General features: G+C 28.0%; 4 protein-coding genes and 1 long non-coding RNA gene across 6 annotated transcripts; 4 read left to right on the top strand and 1 right to left on the bottom strand.

Annotated features, from left to right (window-relative positions):
* The first annotated feature begins 99 nt into the window (after nt 1-99).
* LOC126833491 (uncharacterized) lies at nt 100-2,647 on the top strand. Its single transcript, XR_007684952.1, has 3 exons — nt 100-462; nt 531-667; nt 1,623-2,647. It is a non-coding gene; the product is annotated as an uncharacterized LOC126833491 (long non-coding RNA).
* Nucleotides 2,648-4,556: 1,909 nt separating this feature from the next.
* On the top strand, nt 4,557-6,434 carry LOC126833263 (adenosine 5'-monophosphoramidase HINT1). The gene is made up of 3 exons (XM_050564492.1): nt 4,557-4,885; nt 5,681-5,785; nt 6,099-6,434. The coding sequence occupies exons 1-3, from the start codon at nt 4,625-4,627 to the stop codon at nt 6,261-6,263; spliced, it is 531 nt and encodes a 176-aa protein (XP_050420449.1). The 5' UTR covers nt 4,557-4,624; the 3' UTR covers nt 6,264-6,434.
* LOC126833261 (dolichol-phosphate mannosyltransferase subunit 1) lies at nt 6,295-11,951 on the bottom strand. Of its 2 annotated transcripts, XM_050564490.1 has the most exons (5): nt 11,668-11,916; nt 7,551-7,650; nt 7,366-7,476; nt 7,107-7,297; nt 6,295-6,700 (listed from the first exon to the last, which is right to left on the bottom strand). In XM_050564490.1, exons 1-5 carry the CDS (start codon nt 11,763-11,765, stop codon nt 6,481-6,483), a joined length of 720 nt encoding a protein of 239 aa, XP_050420447.1. In that variant the 5' UTR covers nt 11,766-11,916; the 3' UTR covers nt 6,295-6,480. The 2 variants fall into 2 exon arrangements, with proteins under 2 accessions (XP_050420447.1, XP_050420446.1); XM_050564489.1 differs by lacking the exons at nt 6,295-6,700; nt 7,107-7,297; nt 7,366-7,476; nt 7,551-7,650 and adding an exon at nt 7,956-11,128 and having other exon boundaries at nt 11,668-11,951.
* Nucleotides 11,952-12,057: 106 nt separating this feature from the next.
* Nucleotides 12,058-13,889, top strand: LOC126833262 (uncharacterized protein C7orf50). The gene is made up of 2 exons (XM_050564491.1): nt 12,058-12,934; nt 13,503-13,889. Exons 1-2 carry the CDS (start codon nt 12,302-12,304, stop codon nt 13,695-13,697), a joined length of 828 nt encoding a protein of 275 aa, XP_050420448.1. The 5' UTR covers nt 12,058-12,301; the 3' UTR covers nt 13,698-13,889.
* An 870-nt stretch (nt 13,890-14,759) lies between these two features.
* Nucleotides 14,760-19,352, top strand: LOC126833432 (inhibitor of growth protein 3-like). The gene is made up of 9 exons (XM_050564766.1): nt 14,760-14,960; nt 15,035-15,106; nt 16,361-16,489; nt 16,563-16,697; nt 17,181-17,258; nt 18,280-18,506; nt 18,591-18,778; nt 18,857-18,980; nt 19,048-19,352. Exons 1-9 carry the CDS (start codon nt 14,933-14,935, stop codon nt 19,165-19,167), a joined length of 1,101 nt encoding a protein of 366 aa, XP_050420723.1. The 5' UTR covers nt 14,760-14,932; the 3' UTR covers nt 19,168-19,352.
* The last annotated feature ends 98 nt before the right edge of the window (nt 19,353-19,450 follow it).

The raw sequence follows: 19,450 nt of genomic DNA, 5'->3' as shown, positions 1-19,450 counted from the left end.
GCACATTTCCTGTTCGTGCGCCGTCATAACCGGGTGGTAACACTGTCACCAGTCACCCGTGTTGTTCTGTCCAGCCGGACGCGACCGGTTCGTACTTCGTTCGCGTCGCCGGAAGTCTTTTCTTCTCCGTAAACCACGTGCGACCGGCACGAGGCAAGGCGAGTCCGTCGCCTATGGACGAAAGCGGAACGCCTGCGACTGTGCTGTTTTCTGCTCCGTATCAAATCACCAGTTTTTTGGTTGTGACCAGCTTTCCCGTCGTCTTGCCGGACGGGTTGTAATTGTTGTTGACTGTTGCTGTGCCGGCTGAATTATTGTTGCCGTGGGCCGCTGTTCTTGTGCCGAATTTCTCGCTGTTACGCCGGTTTGGATCTCGGTTGTATGGGAGCGTGGATACAGTCCAGATCCGAAGAGTTTCGCCCGCTGTTGATTGTTGTTCATTGTTAATACCATAAATATTTTGTGAGTTTAAGTCTAATAAATAATTACTGTATTTGCAATTAGTACACTGTGTACATATGTTACTCTAGGACCTAGCTGGCATCTGCTGTGCAGTTTGGATAAGACAACAGGGGCCAACTGCCCGTTAGAAGCCCTTGTGTCAACATTTCCTGTTTACCGATTACAGGAACTACCCGTGATAAATTGTCAATAATTCTAGATCTAGGTATAACATAATGTTTTTGAACTATACCGTTTTAAATAACACTTTTTTCTAATAATTATTGCTTTATTCCACGTTTAATTCCGATTAAAATATTGGATAAAAAAACGTGCGGTATGCGCGGCAAGCAAGTGGAAAAATAATACAACAAACCTAACCTCACAACTAAGTTTTTTTGCTGTGTAAATTAAATTTAAAAAAACAGATAAGCTATTGTCACTACTAACATTAAAAATTCTTGAGACTGTTCTGTATGCTGGGTGGTCAATAAGTTCTATGAGACTATGGTTTGGATTTTGACTAATCGTCTGAAAATACAATATTGGTCATAAGTTTACTTTTCCGGGTACCCTTTTTATGTTGTTGTCATATGATGTATATTACGCTGAATATGAAACTGATATCAGAAATTGGCAGGCTCCTCTAGTTCAAAAGTTATAGCTACTTGAACTATAACCTAACAAACGTATTGAACGTAGGTACCTAAATAATTATTGCTCTGCCCTTCGTGGTCGTGTTTTTCAATTTCGATACGCGTCGCCGACTGCTTATCGCTGTTGCATCCGCCAGCAGCTGTGGAAAAGTTCAAATTTTTTTATCTCATGGCTTCTTTGTGCTTTCACAATATTTTGACGGCTTCCAGATTATACAGCTCCCACTACGGTAAACGTGTAAATTCATAACTTTCTATGGCTCCCTTGACCTACTCACGCGAACGGCCTAGCAGCTGTGTCGCTTTAGAAGTACAGCTATTACATATTTAGTATTACATTGAATCTAGTTTAGTTCTCGTTTATTTAGCAATAAACATGAATAATAACTTGTTAAAAAATTGTTTTTTGTCTATAACTCCAAAAACTAAGTATGACCAGAAATATCTGAAAACACCATTGTGGTGTTTATTGTAATACATTATTTTTTTTATAGATAACTAATAAATCTTTTTTTTTGTTATTAGTAGAAATACATGATATTTTTAGTGCATTATGCAAATGTACAATAATTGAAAAAAAGGCCAACTACTTGTGACAAAATGGCAGTCTACAATGATAAACAAAATAGAACACAGATGCTAGAAAAAATCCTAAAAATAAAATTAGGCACTTCAAGGGTATTTTATTATTATGATAAAGTATAGTAATGTGAGTTTAAATATAGTAGGTATAAAAAATTATATTTTTATATTTTGTGGTGTGTCGGGATTTGTTTAATCAGTCAACTTGCCAAATGTCGTTTTGTAGAAAACTACCTTAAACACACCGTACATTTGGTAATACTGTATTGAGTTAATCATACCAGTGTGCGGTGTGCTTAAAATAGTTTTCTTAAAAAATCTACAATGAATTACTCGAACTTCAGTACATGAGTCAACAAGCGTGTAACACTTACTTAAAATTTTTTTTTTAATTTTTGTATTATTGTTTGAATATTTTTTCACTTTGAGTGTCAATACAAGTATCTTATAATATACTAGACTTAAAACTGTATTCATTTAAGATACTAACAGTATATTACTATACAAATTTTGACAAACATAATTATTAGCTTACCTAACAAATTATAAATGTAGTTTTTATATTTACTTATCTATTAATATTTACTTGCCTTAATACCATTGAAATATTAATTTATTGTATAAATATCTTGACTTAACTGTAAGAGTGAAAATTTTGTAAACTGTTTTGAAATTATGTTGATGATGGTCGGGAAAAAATGTGTAATCAAATTTTGAATACCTAGATTAAAAAAAACTGTAAAATTTTTTTTTGCTAAAACAATCAAAATTGTACAAGTTGATCAGTCATTATATATTTGTAAATTTTGATGTTTAGTTTATAAAATATACTTTTTTTAACTAAAAATTATCTTTATTTAAGTATCATAAAAAATTGTTTTATTTTAATCAGTGTCAATTCACTGAATAATATATCATGTATTAAATAATTGTATATTTCTATATATTTTATACTATTTACCAGATTATTTCATGTGTCTTTAACTATTAAATATATTATTTCTATTATTAAAATGTATTATTTATTTAAAATGACTTATCAAACTTTATGAATTGTACTTAATAAACTATAAAATTAGTCTGAAATGTATACTGTGTTACTATAAGCACCTGTTAGACAGAAAGTCTACATTGTTTTTTAGAAATAAAAGTTGTTTTTTCTTGGTTAGCTAAATTATATAATATGATTCACTTATTTTCTCATAATAATTTCAATTGGGTAAAATTATTTTTCAAAACATATTTGTTTGTGTTATTTTACAACTGAAAACATGTTTTAATAACCACTTACTTTTTTGATGATTTTATATTAAATAATATTTAATTATGATAAAGATTCAAAGCTTATTAAGTATTTACCAAATGTGTTTTTTCTAAATCTGTTCTCATAGACACATTTACTCTCGAAAGCGAGTGATTTGTATCTGTATATTGTATAAGTGATATTATATAATGATGGATGTTAAACATATTGAATACTATCTTTGTTAGAGTATACAATGATATGTTCGATATAAATTTTATTTTAAAGTCCAGACATTGTTATCTTTACTTATACGTAGAGTCATAAGCAGAGTATAATGCAGTAAATAATTACAGATTCTACAAATAAATAATAAATTAGCCTTAGTAGATTTAACCCTTAACAATACCTGCTATTGCCTAAAAACTATAAAAAAAAATATATATAAAAAATGTCTTAATAACAATTGAATAGTTTTATAAATTATTCTATATTTTTGAGTTCATTGTAGAGACTTGATTATCGCTAAGTAAATAGCCATATTTAATGAATAAGTACATTGATTAATAAAATATGGGCTATGCAATCTTCTATCAAATATGGACATTTTCAAATCAAGAGATAATTGTAAATTGGCAAATTTATATTAACCAAAAATTAAATCATATTTTTTAATCGTTAGAATAACTATGACTAAACAAATTCATATTGTTTAGTTTAGTTTATTTAATAAAATTATATACCCAGAGCTTAATATAAACTTATTTTTGTAAAATATTTAGTGAATAATAATTATTTTAAAAACCTACTAATAGCTTATAAATAACATTCAGTCTTGCAAGGTATTTTAATACTGACATTTAAATACATTATTTGGTATTGAATACTATTTTTGATAATTCGTTATTAATATTTAATTGTTATATAATTAATAACGAATTTGTATGGTACGGGATTTTGTGTGGAAACTTATAAACTAAATATGTGTTTTATTCTAGTTATTTATGTTAGGCATTTAAACTACAAGTTCCGTTTTCCTTGCTCTAATATATACTTTAGGTACCAAATTTTGTTAATAATATATCTTCTAAAAGACAAGGTTGAAAACAAAGCTCATAAGCTCTTACCTGTATTCTTTAACTACAGAATACATATGTAAGATGTGGTAAAACTAATTTATACTTGACAGCCAAATTCTGAAATCGTCAACTAATTTGGGTAAAAAGTAAAAATAATGTTTTATTTAAATAGTAATATAAACAACTTGTGGGAAATTTCAATAAAATTGTTATTATTTTATACCAAATAGTATTAAATTATAACATATACTTTTACGTTATGTATATACTATACTAAAATGTAATTAATTTTGAATTTTACATGTGTAGCGTATATGATTTTAATTAGAGAATAGATAAAGATCTAACTACAATTTTTAATAAAGATAAAAACCTAACTAAAGGTCAAATGTTTTTGATATTAAAATACGAAATTTCTTTTGGCGGGTTTTTGACAAAATCGATGTTGGTACTGTCTGTACTCTGTAATTTACAGAATTTATAGGTTATGTAACATTTATTTCTTATCAATCGTGATCATTTTTTGGAAGAACTATCCCCAACTCATAATTGTCGGGTATTTTTTAATTTTTTTTTTATTGATAACCCGGAACTAGTCGGCAAAATATTATTACAGTATACAGATGTTTTGGACGAGCGTGGGAAAGTTTTTGGGAGTCATATCACTGTTACAAAACGACGGACGGGCCACTTTGACGAAGACTTTGAAAGCCAACTACAAGACAGGTCCGGTTCATTTATCAAAGTTGACAAGTGCTGCTTTTCAAAAAATGTCCGACGAAGTGGACAAAGCCAAATCTGCCGCACCCAGCGGCGGAGACACGATTTTCGGCAAAATACTCAGAAAGGAAATCCCGTGCAATTTCATCTACGAAGACGAACAAGTAAGTGTGATATCGATTAGCGCTCAAGCCTCAAAATATTGTGTAAATACTGTTGAGCCAAAAATGCCATAGGTAATCCGTGAAAATACTACACCGTCACATATGCGGGTTTTCAATGCTACAAAAATCGTTCACACGTACATACACGAATTCCAACAATACCAATTAATTATTATATATTAATTTTATAACTTTTTTTGATTCAACACATCTTGTGTTACAAAAGTTCTTCTTTCCATATGGGAAATTGTTATCAAGGTCAAAGTGTGTATAATTAAAAAAAAGTAAACCAGTAGATTGAGGTTTTGAGCCGGTCACTTGTCTACAGAAATTAATGTAACCGAGTGGATAAAATGTTGTTCTAACAAACTCTCTGACGTGAATCTGTAAATGATATAAATATTAATATTGATAAAAACATTTCTATGATAATAAATAATAATGTATTTAAAATTGTATTTATAGTGAAAGGGAATATTTGATTTGGGTCGATTCTCTGTCTATAATAATTTTGTTGCCATTGTTTCCAAAATTTATCGTAATTAGCCACATGAAACTTTTTTTGTGATACCCATTCACTGTTGATTCACACTCACATTGTAAGAAAAATGTATTAAAATCTAAATGTGATTACTAAATTAACAGTAACAAAAATGCTCTGAAGAAAAAAACTAAAGTATTGGTGGAAAATCCGATAGGAATTAATTAAGCTAATGTTATTTTGTGTGTTTAATAATCATGTAACTGTGAAATTTAAAATCTAGATTACAAATATTTTTTCTTTTGATATTTTAGTGTGTTGCATTCAACGACATAAACGCTCAAGCACCTGTTCATTTTTTGGTGATACCGAGGAAACCTATTGAAATGTTATCCACTGCAGATAGCTCCGATCAGTCTGTGAGTTAAAGAATTTTGATTTAATACATTTAAACAGTACTACTAATATTTCTGTTCTTATTAAGCTATAATTTTATTCTATACAGAAATAGGATTAAATTATAAGTATTGTACTCTTGTGTCTTTTCTTTAGTCATCATTACGATTAACATATAGCATAAATATTTAAAAATTGTGTGAAATTAAAAAATTAGCGTTATCTACTGTTAAAAATGCAAGAATAAATGAAAAGGAATTATTATTTTACAAAATAATATATATATTTCTTATTATTTACATAAAATGTATTAATAATTTTTACTTTTAATTTCAGTTGCTTGGACATTTAATGTTAGTTGCCAGCAAATTGGCCAAGGAACAGGGTTTAGAAAGTGGTTACCGTTTAGTTATAAACAATGGCAAAGATGGTGCTCAATCTGTATACCACTTACACTTACATGTTCTGGGCGGTCGACAAATGCAGTGGCCTCCTGGTTAGCCGTTAACTTGAATAAATTGTAAAAATTAAATTTAAATAATAAATATTAAAATATAAATCATGTTACAAAAATTGTAAACAATTTTTCTACAAATGGTCAAACACATTTAAGTATAAAAACTGTACTTGATACTTTTATGATAATCAATATAAGCTGATCAATATAAATAATTTACATTTTTTTGTTTTAGAAAATTGCTGTATTAATAAAAAAAATTTAAGTTGTGGCAAATAAATATAATAAAGCCTTAACAAACTGAATGATTTCTGATCCACCTAGTTTTGATTCTCCGTAGACACGGTCGACAAAAGTGATAGGGACTTCTCCAATTGTATAATTTAATTGCCTCGCACGTACCATCATTTCCATTTGGAAAACATATCCTTTCGATACACACGATTCTATTAATTTCTCTAAAACTGGTTTTTTGTACAATCTGAAAAATAAAATTACCCTCAAGCAGATTTACAAGTATATAGATTTAATTCAGTATCAATTTAATGGAAACATGAATTGAACAACTAAATCTGCTTCAAACAACAAAATATTGCCACTTTTTTCATTCTGCCATACAAATTTTTATCCATCTTTGTACAACAGTAATTTTTAAAGTAAATACGAGAAGCTTTAGTAGGCATCACAAATTTTTGTTATATAAAAAAAATGACATCATTTTTTTTCAATGCTCTTGAAATGCTTATATTTATTAAGCTGTTTACATACTGATTTTTGGTTTTTTTTTTATGAAAAATGTTTATAAAAATTTGTGTGCAATTTTTTCCAATTCTTTAGATTATATGTTGTATTAGATGAAATTGTAAAGAAATGAAAAACAAATTTACCTGAAACTTCCAGTAAGATCAGATACTCTTGGTCTTAACAACAACTGAGTTAAAAAATTGGCACCACGACTGACCAATTTTCTTTTGAAGTCCCAGCCATATACACCGCCATCACCAATGTATCTAGATCCCGTCACTACGTCATAATCATTTTCGGATTGTTTCTTAATGAAGTCAAGAATAAACTTAGGCTGCAAACATTACAATTTTTTTTCCTTATTATTTAATAAGAATTTTTTTTTTATTAAATCAGTATTACATGGTGAGATAAATCTGCGTCCATAATAACAATGAAATTTCCCGTTGCGTGTTTTATTCCATGAATATATGCAGTGCCTAGTCCTAATTTTTTTTCACGAGGTCTCAATAACTACGAAACAACAAATTGCAAAACAATAATTTAATATAATAAATATTATATACAAACATTTAGTCGTTACATACAATTTTATCTTTTCCATAAATTGATTCCAGTTGTTTAGCAACATCTAAAGTTCCATCTGGGCTGCCATCATCTATTATGATAATTTCATAATCTATTTCACTATAATCAATCAAATCATTATATTAAGCTGAATATGATGAGACATGCAATGCAAATTCAAATTGTTTAATTACACAGAATTCATTAAAACTATAATTCTTGCGATGATCATTTAAATATATTGCATTATTTATTTATTCAAATGTGTTAACTTAAAAATACAACATTAACTTGTTTCTTAACAATAAAAGGAAATATAATTTACATTTTAAAAAAATTACATTTTTTTCTTCAAATTAAACTAATTATTTAATTATTTAGTAATTAAAATTACAAATTTTTAGACATTTTTTTTTTGACAACTTTTATTAATTATACTAACTTGTTTAAAAAACATATGCAATTAAAATTTAATACTTGAGTTTGACAAAGTAAGAGAAAAAAAGAAACATTAAGTACAAAATAACAAAAAATTAAAAAAAAATTACAATTTTCATGAATAGTCAAAACTCAGTAAACCAATATGGAATTATTAGAAAAATAATTGTTGATGAATTCTATCCCAGTAGATCCATGATGAGCAAACGCAATGCTGTCGTTTGACAGTTTTTCATCATCCTGGAACCGTTGCAATAGTTTAGTGGCTATTCCAAGCCTTCTATAACTGACCATCACCCACAATTTTGAAACTCCAAATTTTACAACTACTAAATTATCAGTCAGTTTACCCTTATCCAGCGTACAAGCGTTTTTTAATGTCTCTACTTTTAAATACCCAACAACAGTAGAGTTGGGATGTATGGCCAGATACACGTAAAAATCTCTGTTACCACCGACTGTGCTTTTTACAAAGTTAAGTTCCAAATTTATAAACTCCTCGTAAATCTCTAATACCTTAAGGACATTTTTGTTACTTGAACTGCTAATGTTTGTAGTTTTTATTATATCATAACTGAATTCTTTTTGACTGACTCTTTCGACGACTTTTAATGACTCGTGAGGTTTGAAGTTAAGTTTATACAAGTTTTCGTGTATCAAGTTGTGTAGTTTTCCGGTCCAACAAGATGGAATTTGAGATTTAAATATACCACAGGCACATGGCTTACAATTGTTTATTAACGGTCTGAATAATTCAGTGTTACTCGTGTTTGACTGTTTACGTTTGGGGATTTTGCTTTTAAATAATAACTCTTTTGGAAAAGATTTTGTTTCGGGATTTACTACTGAATGAGCTTTATATCGAACAAATGATTTACTGTTTCCTCTTCCTTTTAAAACAAATATATCATTTGTATTTTTTAAGCGATTATTTCTTTTTTTAACTGCAGCGACTTTGATAGGCGCAACAAAACGTCTAGTTTGTTTAGGAGTACTTCTCAGCCAATAACAATTGTTTATTCCATTGTTACAGTCCACTAAAAAATCATTACTTTCAGGGACTTCTTGTAAATTACTAATTCCACTGATGGAAGAAGTATTTTTTTGATTATTGTAAGACCAATTTGTATCCATCACTACAACTGGCGATAAAGAGTGTTTTTTAATTGGCGATTCAGAGACATGCTTTAAGGAACTATTATTCAATTCTGGTTTAGACGACAAAATACTATAATTCACAATATCATTACTTATTGGTGAAACAGAACATTCTTTATGGATGTCTCGGTTTTGATTTAACGAATCATTTGTTTCAGTACTACTAACTTGCGAAGGTGCTCTAATTGAGCTTTCGGTAAGTGTACTTGAAAGTAATAAACTAGATGAGCTTAATGATGATGTTCCAGAGTTATTTTGGTTATTGTCATTATGTTTCAATTGATTATTTTCAAACAAAAAATTAAATTGTTTTTTAAGGTTGTCAATTGTTTTAAGTTTAGTACTTAATAAATTCAACTTGTCCATTTCTAATTTGGCATATTTTGGACAACCAGTGTCTTCAATTGGATCCAACTGGTTCTTACAATTCATAGCATTTAAGTTAATATTTTTCAGTGATATACAACGTTTGTTACTTCTTAGAACATCATAAATGTTAGACGAACCTCTAGTTACGCATTTTGTAGGTCTGTGCTTATGGTTCATCATCAGGCCCAACATATCACTTTTCAAACTGTTTAAATAAGGAACAATTTTTTCTTCGAACATTTTTAAATCTAAATTAAGCTGTAATAGTTCGGTTGAGTCTTTTTCGTCCAAAATTATATTTACATTGTTTGAAATGTTTCCGTCTTTATTATTAATGTAAAAGTTATTTGGTTCGTTGTACTTGGTTGAAAAAAAACCAATATTGGTGTCTGGAGCATTGTTGACATCATTAATGGTGTCCATTGTCATATCAGATGAACAATAATTAAAACTATGGTTGTTATTTGATGTATCTGAATTTAATACTCCATGTACATTGACAGTACTATTCAGTTTGTTACATTCTTCGTCTTTTTGTGAATAATTAAATTCATTAATTTTCCTTTTGTTAGCATTCAAAATTAAGCTCTTATGATCTTCTTTAGGCGGTACAGAAATACTTGTTGTGTTATGTGTGTAGCTTTTTGGTTTTAAGTTGATAAAATCATGAGAATTTTTGTGAAGCAGTTTACCTGAAAATGTATTGACTGAAGTTCCCTCTTTTTTATTTATATCTATATTGATAGAGTTATTTATAAGAATACTGTGTACAGCATTATAAGCTGTAATGTTAATAGAATCCTCTTCGGTAGTTTTTTCTGGTATTTCAAATATTTTTATTAAAGCTTCTTCGAAATCATTATCATAACTCAAAATTTTTTTCCGAGAGTCTAAAGGTTCTAAACAGCAAGGTGGTTTTGAATTTTCAACAGACAAATTATTAATATAGTCATTATTTTCTTTTTCAGCTTTTTCTAATCTATTTAATTGTGTATAGTTCATGATTTTGTTTTTGTTCGCACTGTTGTAAGTATTGTTATTGTTCGATAAACAAAGGGGTTTCAACAGAGGGGTAGGGTTTTTTGTAATTTTGTGGTCCTTAAATTGCTGTAATTTATCATATTGTAGAGAATATTTCTTTTTATTGTTTATGTTGTTAATAATAGAGTTATTTTTTAACAATTGTAAAGAATTTGATTTAATAAAACGGTTTTGCTTTTTAAATGTTTTTATCGTTTTATTTGATAAAGTATTCAAAATATTTTTATGTTTTAAATTATATGATCTATAGTTTTTTTTAATAACAGCAGCTTTATTGTTCAATGGGCTACTAGTTGCCAAAGTTTTGCGTTGAAAATCATTAAAATTTTCAAGATTTGAATCATTAAGGAATGTTTTGCTTTGTGGCAAAATTAAACATTTTGACCCTTCAGAGTCTGAATAATATACTTCATTTATGTCCGATAATGTTGAATTGTGATGATTAGGAGGGGTAAAATACGGTAAACTCATTGTTTTACGAGTTTTTATATGTATAGAGTCTATTTTTGTAGAAAACAAATACTAAATAAAATGTATATTTTACTTGATTCTTGACTCAATATTTGTCTAGTGTATTCATCATAATACTTGTCTGTAAAAACAAATTGAAACTTAGGAAAAAATAGACAACATTTACAATTAAAAAATGAAGAAAATACAGTGTAATATTTATATATAATCGCTAATATCTCTTTCTCTTATCTACTAAATTTAAATGCTATATAATTATTACTACTAAATTTACTTGTACATAAATAAAAAGATTTTTCAATATTAAAATAATTTAACACTATTGTAGGTACATACAATTTGTATTTCTATTTATTATTATACAAGTTACGATATTAGTAATAAGTAATACAATGTCTACTCGCATTTGGTAAATACATTTGTACTTCAGAATTTAAACTTAATTATTAGACTAAAATATAAGTTGGTAAGTATGAGAATTGTTTTTATGATAGTACAATTGGCTATAATAAATTGTTTATAACACAATAAATATAAATTATTTATAAACTTGAGAACAAGTATCGAATAATAGCTTCAACTAGAAAACTGGTTTCTAGATACTACTTCATAAGTTATTGGAGTAAGTACAAGCATAATATAAAACATTTGAATACTTACCAATATTCTAAGTATTTGTGAATGAGATAAATTATAATTGGCAAGTTTTCTTTTTCATTATACGTAGGCAATAGAATTGAGTACTTTTTAGAAGACATTTTAACCGTTTATGGTGAATTACATGGATTTACTTTAAGAGAAGTTTAATTATCCATTAACGATTTTATTAACTCGATGATATTAACGACTGTTGATCAACGATTAACGTAAGTTAAAATGTCAAACAAAAGCATTAAAAGGAGTCACGGAGATTATATTGTTATCAACATAGATAACGAACTGTTATCTTTGGCTTTGAAGATAAGGTCAATTTAGTGACTCTAACTTCAGTTATATAAATAACAAAATATGTAATCGTAATTCATATGTAATGCACATTTACTGATTTACCAGGGTTTTCAGTTCTTAGATTATTGTCCGTTGTAAATTAAAATAGGTTCTAATGTATACAATATTATACGAAATACATTTTTAAAATGTAATATTTATTTATGTAAAGTACTCTCTTAACTTCTACTTTTGTATTATTGTTCCTAATCTTATTTTATAAATTCTGTTGAAGAAGTGAATATTTCGGCATTTTTTTTTCTACTTGAAACTATTGTTTGTATTAGACTTTTAATTTATAATAATTATGTCTGTTAAATCTATTTTGAAAAATAAAATAAAAAAATTAAAATCTAATAATCCATTTGGAACGATTAAATCTAAAAAACATAAAAGCAACAACCATATTTCCGAAAAACCGCTAGAGAGTTATGTGAAAATTAATACTGAAGAATGCAATAACGATGTAACTTGTAACAATCCGCCAAAAAAAAATGCTGTAATGTCTAAAAAAGCTTTGAAGTTAAAAGTGAAAAAGGAAACAAAAAATGATGATCAAGTCATAGAAAAGGAGAAACCTGTAGGAAAACGCAAAAGTGTAGAAATTCACGATGATGAATGTACCCCATCAAAAAAGTTAAAACATGTTACATTTGCTGATGATGTGAAAAGCGAAGCAGATGATAAATGCTCAGCTGGTAAGTTGAAGCCTTTAAGTTTAAATAAGCGTAAAAAACGTAATTATATAAAAAAATTGAAGTCGAAAAAAAATAAATTGAAAAATGCAAAGAAACAAGAAGAAAATGCTAATGCTACAATTACACCTAGACAAGAACGAGCAATTGAATACTTGTTGCAATGGAAAAATGACCGATCAAATTGGAAATTCAAGAAAATTTTTCAACTTTGGTTGATTAAAAATATTTACAACCCTATCAAGGTAAATTTTTTTCTAAATAATTTATAATTAATAAATGAAGTTATCACTTAAAGCAGTAATACAAAATTGTGGTATTTCTTCTCAAAAACAAAATCATATTATTACAGGGTATTCTTAATATGTTCGGTCTAATTTGCAATTTCATAATTAAAAAATAAATACTTTCAAGAGGTAAAAAATCTTTTAACGTTCCAACAGTTTATTGAAAAATTATTGGAGTTTGAATGGTTTTAAATTATGTGTTTAATTATTATCCGAAAGAAAAATGTAAGAACCCCAAAATACATTCTAATACAAGACAATCTAAAATTTGCTACACTAAAGTAATTTTTAAGTTTATTTTCTATTTTTTTTTTTTTTTTGTACGACCTATGTCTGCATTGTCTTATTTTCATCAAAATTGATTTTAATAAAACATCAGTATTTGCAGCCTTATATCATATGAAGAAGTGGTTTTAGTTTGGATATAAGTTTGGCGTCATTGTTATGCTAATTTTATATAAACATACAAGTTGTATCAATTAAGCAACAGAGTTATGAAAAAAAAATGAATTAATTTGTTTTACAGATAAACAAAGAAGATTTTGACATTTTAGTGGAATACCTACAAACCATAAAAGGTAAAAGCCATGAAATGATTCTTGAAAACGCAAACGCAACTATTGCAGAATATTCGCAATTGGACGATTCGCAAGAAGATCAGGACTCTGCACAACACATAAGATATCAAAGGGCAAGAAATATAATTCAATCGTGTGATTGAATTGTTTATGACTGACACAACACAATAAATTTCTATTTATTTAATAATTTTATATTTTTAACAAATAATTGTTTTTGTTTCCAAAATATAAAAATAAGTAAAAAATTTTGAAATATAATAGATATTATATTGTATATAAATTTGTCTATGAACCTATTATTGTGTTAAGTGTACATAGTTATATCTAAAGGTATTTGAATTTACCTTTGACTTGCCAAATTGTAAAATTTAAACTAGGTATTCTAGAAACAATTGTGTTTACATGTTGTTTATTACCTAAATAAATAAATAAATAAATATAGGAACAAAACGTATTAAATTTTATAGACTTACTTGGCAAGTTTTTTAATTTATTAAACTTTTAACAAATAAGGAACACCATTATATTAAAATCTAACCTACGTTTGTGGGTATACCCAACACTACATTATAATGTAACTTTGGCGTGGATTAATGCACTCTATACATTTTTGCTAAGTAGTCATTACTGCTTTCAAATTTGTTGGGCAATAGGCATATTCTTTAAATATAAATAATGCATCCGATGTAATGTTGAAACCACCAAAAAACGGTAATTAACCTCCTCCCCCCACCCACCTGAGTTCAAACACCAAGTATACTAGAAATTTGGGTTTAAATTCATGCTGGTATATTATATGAAATAGTATATTGGGTAAAAGCTAAAAGTAATAGGACATTTATTATACTATTTTTAATAAGTTGTCTAATACTTTTCTCACGACACACCCTCTTAGTCAAAGGATGTGCTAAACATTATATTGATCTATCAAAATATCGATAACTGTAACTTAATATATCGATATATTTTGATTGTATATGCAACTGGATGATAGTATTGATAGTGGTATTATCGATATATTCGTACAGTAGTTCATCCCTACTACAGTCCACTGAACTTCAGTTCAGTGCTACGGTCTAAACTATATATATATATATAGTATATTATACGCCTTGAGTTATCACTTCTTCACGGTATTGTTATCACACGAGACGTTTTTGATATGGATATCTCTTACAACTTCAGACATGTAAACGCATATTCAATGATAACGTGTTCGACAATCGTTGAAATCTGTTCTCTTCTAAATTTAATATTTAATTTGCAATACTTAACAATTTTTATTATAAATAGAATAGAGATTAGTATAATATACCTGAGATAAATGTACAGTCCGTTTTTTAATTAAGCGTTGAAACCGGTAACGTTTTTAAATATGTTATACCTTGAAGATTACTTGGAAAGTAAGTGAAATTACACTACATTTATAATGTTTACTTAATATATATACTTGCAACACTTTTATTTTATTAATTAGATATCGAACATCTACCTCAAGAAATGAGAAATCGTTTTACCGAAATGAGAGAAATGGACTTACAAGTAGAAAGTAATATTATTTTTTTGTTATTATTTTACCATTTACACATTTACCTTATCAATTATAGTATTGGTTGGCAGTGTAATAATTTCATAAAATAAAGCTATAGAACAAATTACCTTATTCAAAATAGTAAAAACGCTTTTTTTTTAAAAAATCCAAAAAATTGTTTTTTTTATATATTACGATTATATGTCTTACAATACATATGTACATAACATAGAAATGGTTAATTAAAACAAAAAGCTGCGAGAATAAATAGTAAAAAATATTATTCTCGTTTTTTCGTTTTATGACCACATGTTTCTTTGACTTGTAAGCACAGAATAACCAGAAAGGAAACTTTAAAAATTACATGGGTTCTTGTGAGCCACAAAAAAAGGCCGACTGCCATATTGTTTCTATCAGCTGGGAGCCTGACGACTATAATAGATAGCCTAAAGATAATTCTAGGAAAAAGCATGATCATTTCATAGATAATAAAAGAATGGGTGGGCCATGCCTATATTAGCAAAATAAGGGAACGCACGCCAGAATGGGGAAGAGAGAACGACGGTTTTTTTCCCATAGAAGTAGTTCATAACATAGAAATAGTTCTTAGTAAACTTGTATGTTTTAATAAATGAAAATTTAATTTAATTAACAGTGAATAAAAAAAAAAAAAAAGCATAAATAATTTTACCCAAATTGAGAATTAAATTTTAAATGTACGTTATAAAAATTCAATGTAATAATAAACCATGTACAGTGACTTATAGTGACATAATTAGCTTAAAATTAATTATCTCATTTACACTTGGTTAATCCTAGTAGGTAATACTTCCCAACAGATCAAAAATTAATTTTTAATACTACAATTAAAAAATTTAATTGTTTTAATTGAACACTGGAAGTTAAAAAATCTATTACTGTAAGCGGCACTTTTCTCTACTTTTCATAAGAACTGAAAAATATATCTCATTTTTACTTGACTGTAAAATTGTATGGTACAAACTTAAAACATTAGTAAAACTAAGTGAAGTAATCATATTAATAAATTTAATCTATGAATTGATGCCAGAGACAAACATTTATAGCTTGATACAACTCGTGTTATTTTCTGCAAAAGCATTTTTTATTACACTATTTACACGCCTTGCAGTTACTCCCATTATATCCAATCTTGACTGGTTCGCATTTTTTATTAGTCGATATAAACTGTTATTATGACATCATCTATTATTTTATATTTTTTTAATAACGTAAATATTATGAAATTTTCAGACTCGATGGACTGCATAAAAAAGAATGTAGATACTTTATTTTCAAAGGCAGATAATATGAGTTCGGATGAATTGGATGCGAATTTCAAAGCGATAATAAAAGAAGGCGAAAAATCTGTTGAACAGTCTGGTTAGTTCTACTTGTTATCTTTTCTCTAAAGTTACAGAGTCAAAACCATTAAGTACGTTAACTTGTTTTTTAGAGGAAAAAGTTCAGTTGGCCAACCATATGCATGAACTCATGACAAAATACATGAGACGTCTAGACCACGAATTACATAAGTTTAAAATGGAATTGGAAGCTGATAATAGTGGTATCACTGGTCTCATTGAAAAAAGTAAGTTGCCTACGTTTGTGTATTTGTTTATTCTATTAAAGGTTTATAACAATAAAAAACTTAATAAATTCTGCCAAATTTAAAATTAAAGATTTTGATTTCCACAAATTCAGAAAATAACTTTTGTTGTAAAAAAAAAAATTTCCGATGTGCTGTCTTTTTTATATTGTTCTTGAAGTTTGTTTTAAAAATAGCTCTAATGTGATCTACCTTAACTTTAAAAGGGTTTGACACGCAAAAACATGTATAAAGACACAGTTAAATTACTTAGTTACTTGTGTTTTTTTATCAAACTAGAAAATTAGAATGTAAATTTGTTCTTACGTGAGCAACAAAATGTTACTACATTACATGCAGTGAAAAAATTGTATGTTATAATAATCATAATAACAATTTTAAAATATACAGTTGAAAAGTTTCATACAATAATTATAATGAACCTAAAAGTTAGTAACCGTTTTATTTTTCTAAAATTGTTTACAGGAAGTTTAGATTCAGAACAAACCAGTACCGTCAATCAAAAAGAAAATAAGTTTCAGCTAAATAGATGTCTTTTTGGAGGTAGGTAGTTTATGCCATTATAAGCTAGACAAACTACGTTCCTTCCTTTCGTGTTCCTGCTGGTACCTGTGCTTAATAATATTTGAAAATGTATGAATAATTATTATTTTATTGTTTTTTTTTTTTATGTTTTAAGTTTACAAGTTTTTTTATTGACTTTGTTTTAAATATTATACGGTTAATACATTTTTATTTACATAACATAATATGCTTTATTTTTTACGTACGTCTGCATACTACTTATAGATTAAAATTATTGTCGAAATTGTATGAAAATCTGCAGAATATCTTCAGATCAGCTATTAGTTTTGTTGGCTCTGTAATATTTGTACAACCGATGAATGTCAACTTTAAATTAAGAGCTGCATGTTGTGAGAACCTATTACCATTATAATATAAATATTATAAACTATTCATAGTTTTTAGGAATCAATATCGTAAAAATAATATTAAAGTAAGGATTTCCAACAGTCAACCAATATAATTACCTAAATAGATCACTTGTTAGCAAGTTGTCTGTTGGTAGACTGACAATACCTTATAGTATAGGATTTGGACTCTGTACAAACTTCATTTTAGTTAACTTAAGCCTAGTATGTTTTATAAATATATAAATTGCCGTTTACAACAACTACGCATTAATTTAATGTAGTTTGTGCAAACGACCATTTTTATTTGTGCAAATCTGTATTCCTTTGTTTCTATAAATATATAAATATTATAAATTATAATAAGAATTCAAAATTTTCCATTAAAATGGTGAAATGTGCTTGGCTTTAAATTGATATTAGAAATCAAAAAAGAAACATAGATCATTTTAATAAATTGTGAATAATAAAAACCAAAAACCGGTTCTTTTAATTTTCACATATAAACATTTTTTGTTTTTTAATCTTAATGACTGATGTAATATAAATAACTTTTAGCATGTAACATTGTGCAAGTTGACGAGGTAGATTATCATGCAGACGAAATTGAGAAATTAAAAACCAACATAATTTATGTATACATTTTGTTGTAGAAAAACAAGAATCCATAAATCAAGGCAATAATTCCAAACAAAAATCAGCATCAGTGGCATCAAACTCCGCTAGTAGTGGAGATGTTGCTTCGCCTTCGAACCGTGATACGAGTCCAGCTAGTTCGAGAATTGTTTCTTCTTCATTAGCTTACACGTTGGGACACATGGGTGCGGGTAGTCCCGCCATTGCAGCTGCAGCGTCCCAAGCAATTGTCGCAACTCAACAAGTAATTTAAAACACACATTTGTTAATTTAAGTTTTTTTATTTTGTTCCTGGCTTTTAATCAAGTTATAAATGTAAAAATTTCAGCTATCCCAAGGGCGTAGAACTGCCAGTTTAAAAGCATCTCTGGAAGCGATAAGTTCCGGTACACCTTTAACCGGGCAAATGACGTCCACTCCTGGTATCTTGCCTTCAGAACTACCAATTAGCAAAGAACTTGCTGGAGTCGCACATTTAGTCAACCCTAATATTGACGGGGCAAGAAAACATAGAAGGTAGCTTTAATATTATAGAAATGATCAACTGTGTTGTAGTATAAATAAAACTTACAATTATTCGAATATCACGTTTAGACGAGGTGCTCAGCATTTATCGAATGAAGAAGATGTTGATGAACCAATTGATCCCAATGAACCTCGTTATTGTATATGTAATCAAGTGGCTTATGGCACTATGGTGGCTTGTGATAATAAAGGGGTATTTATTTTTAGGCATTTATGAATTCGTTCATTTATTAATTGTTTTATTTATTTTTATTTTTCAGTGCCCATACGAATGGTATCATTGCGAGTGTGTTGGTATTACAGATCCACCAAAAGGCAAATGGTATTGTCCGCAGTGTATTACCACAATGAAAAGTCGAAGATCGCGTAAAACCACATAATCTATCTAGACTATATTTTAGTTTTAAATCGTTATAGGATCCTATTTGTGTTACTCCTTACATTAATTTAATTTGTATCCAATATTTTTTAATGTATATAAAAAAAAATCACACTGAACAAAATATAATACTAAGCTAAAGTGTTGTGCGTTTTATTTTTCAATTACATTTTATCTTTGACAGTGCTGGTAATGTCTTTGTCATATTTACAATATCATAGCACTATTTAAAATCACTACATTAATTATATAACACACTAATTAGTAATACAGTATTCAATTTT

The sequence above is a fragment of the Adelges cooleyi genome, unplaced genomic scaffold (assembly GCF_023614345.1).
Source record: "Adelges cooleyi isolate 19-005CV unplaced genomic scaffold, UGA_ACOO_1.1 ACOO_flye_CR_arks_rails_tigmint_CR_PRNA_2, whole genome shotgun sequence".
In the NCBI taxonomy this organism is placed as follows: Eukaryota; Metazoa; Arthropoda; class Insecta; order Hemiptera; family Adelgidae; genus Adelges; species Adelges cooleyi.
Note: the sequence above shows the minus strand (reverse complement) of the source record. Positions and strands in the feature narration are given on the sequence as shown.

Coding starts and splice junctions, on each gene's coding strand:
- LOC126833261 (XM_050564489.1), bottom strand. CDS start 11,007: ATGAGTTTACCGTATTTTACCCCTCCTAATCATCACAATTCAACATTA.
- LOC126833262 (XM_050564491.1), top strand. CDS start 12,302: ATGTCTGTTAAATCTATTTTGAAAAATAAAATAAAAAAATTAAAATCT. Junction 12,935..13,502: donor ATATTTACAACCCTATCAAG/GTAAATTTTTTT, acceptor TTTGTTTTACAG/ATAAACAAAGAAGATTTTGA.
- LOC126833432 (XM_050564766.1), top strand. CDS start 14,933: ATGTTATACCTTGAAGATTACTTGGAAA. Junction 16,490..16,562: donor AAAATCTGTTGAACAGTCTG/GTTAGTTCTACT, acceptor CTTGTTTTTTAG/AGGAAAAAGTTCAGTTGGCC. Junction 16,698..17,180: donor CACTGGTCTCATTGAAAAAA/GTAAGTTGCCTA, acceptor AATTGTTTACAG/GAAGTTTAGATTCAGAACAA.
- LOC126833263 (XM_050564492.1), top strand. CDS start 4,625: ATGTTTTGGACGAGCGTGGGAAAGTTTTTGGGAGTCATATCACTGTTA. Junction 4,886..5,680: donor TCATCTACGAAGACGAACAA/GTAAGTGTGATA, acceptor TTGATATTTTAG/TGTGTTGCATTCAACGACAT. Junction 5,786..6,098: donor CAGATAGCTCCGATCAGTCT/GTGAGTTAAAGA, acceptor TTTTAATTTCAG/TTGCTTGGACATTTAATGTT.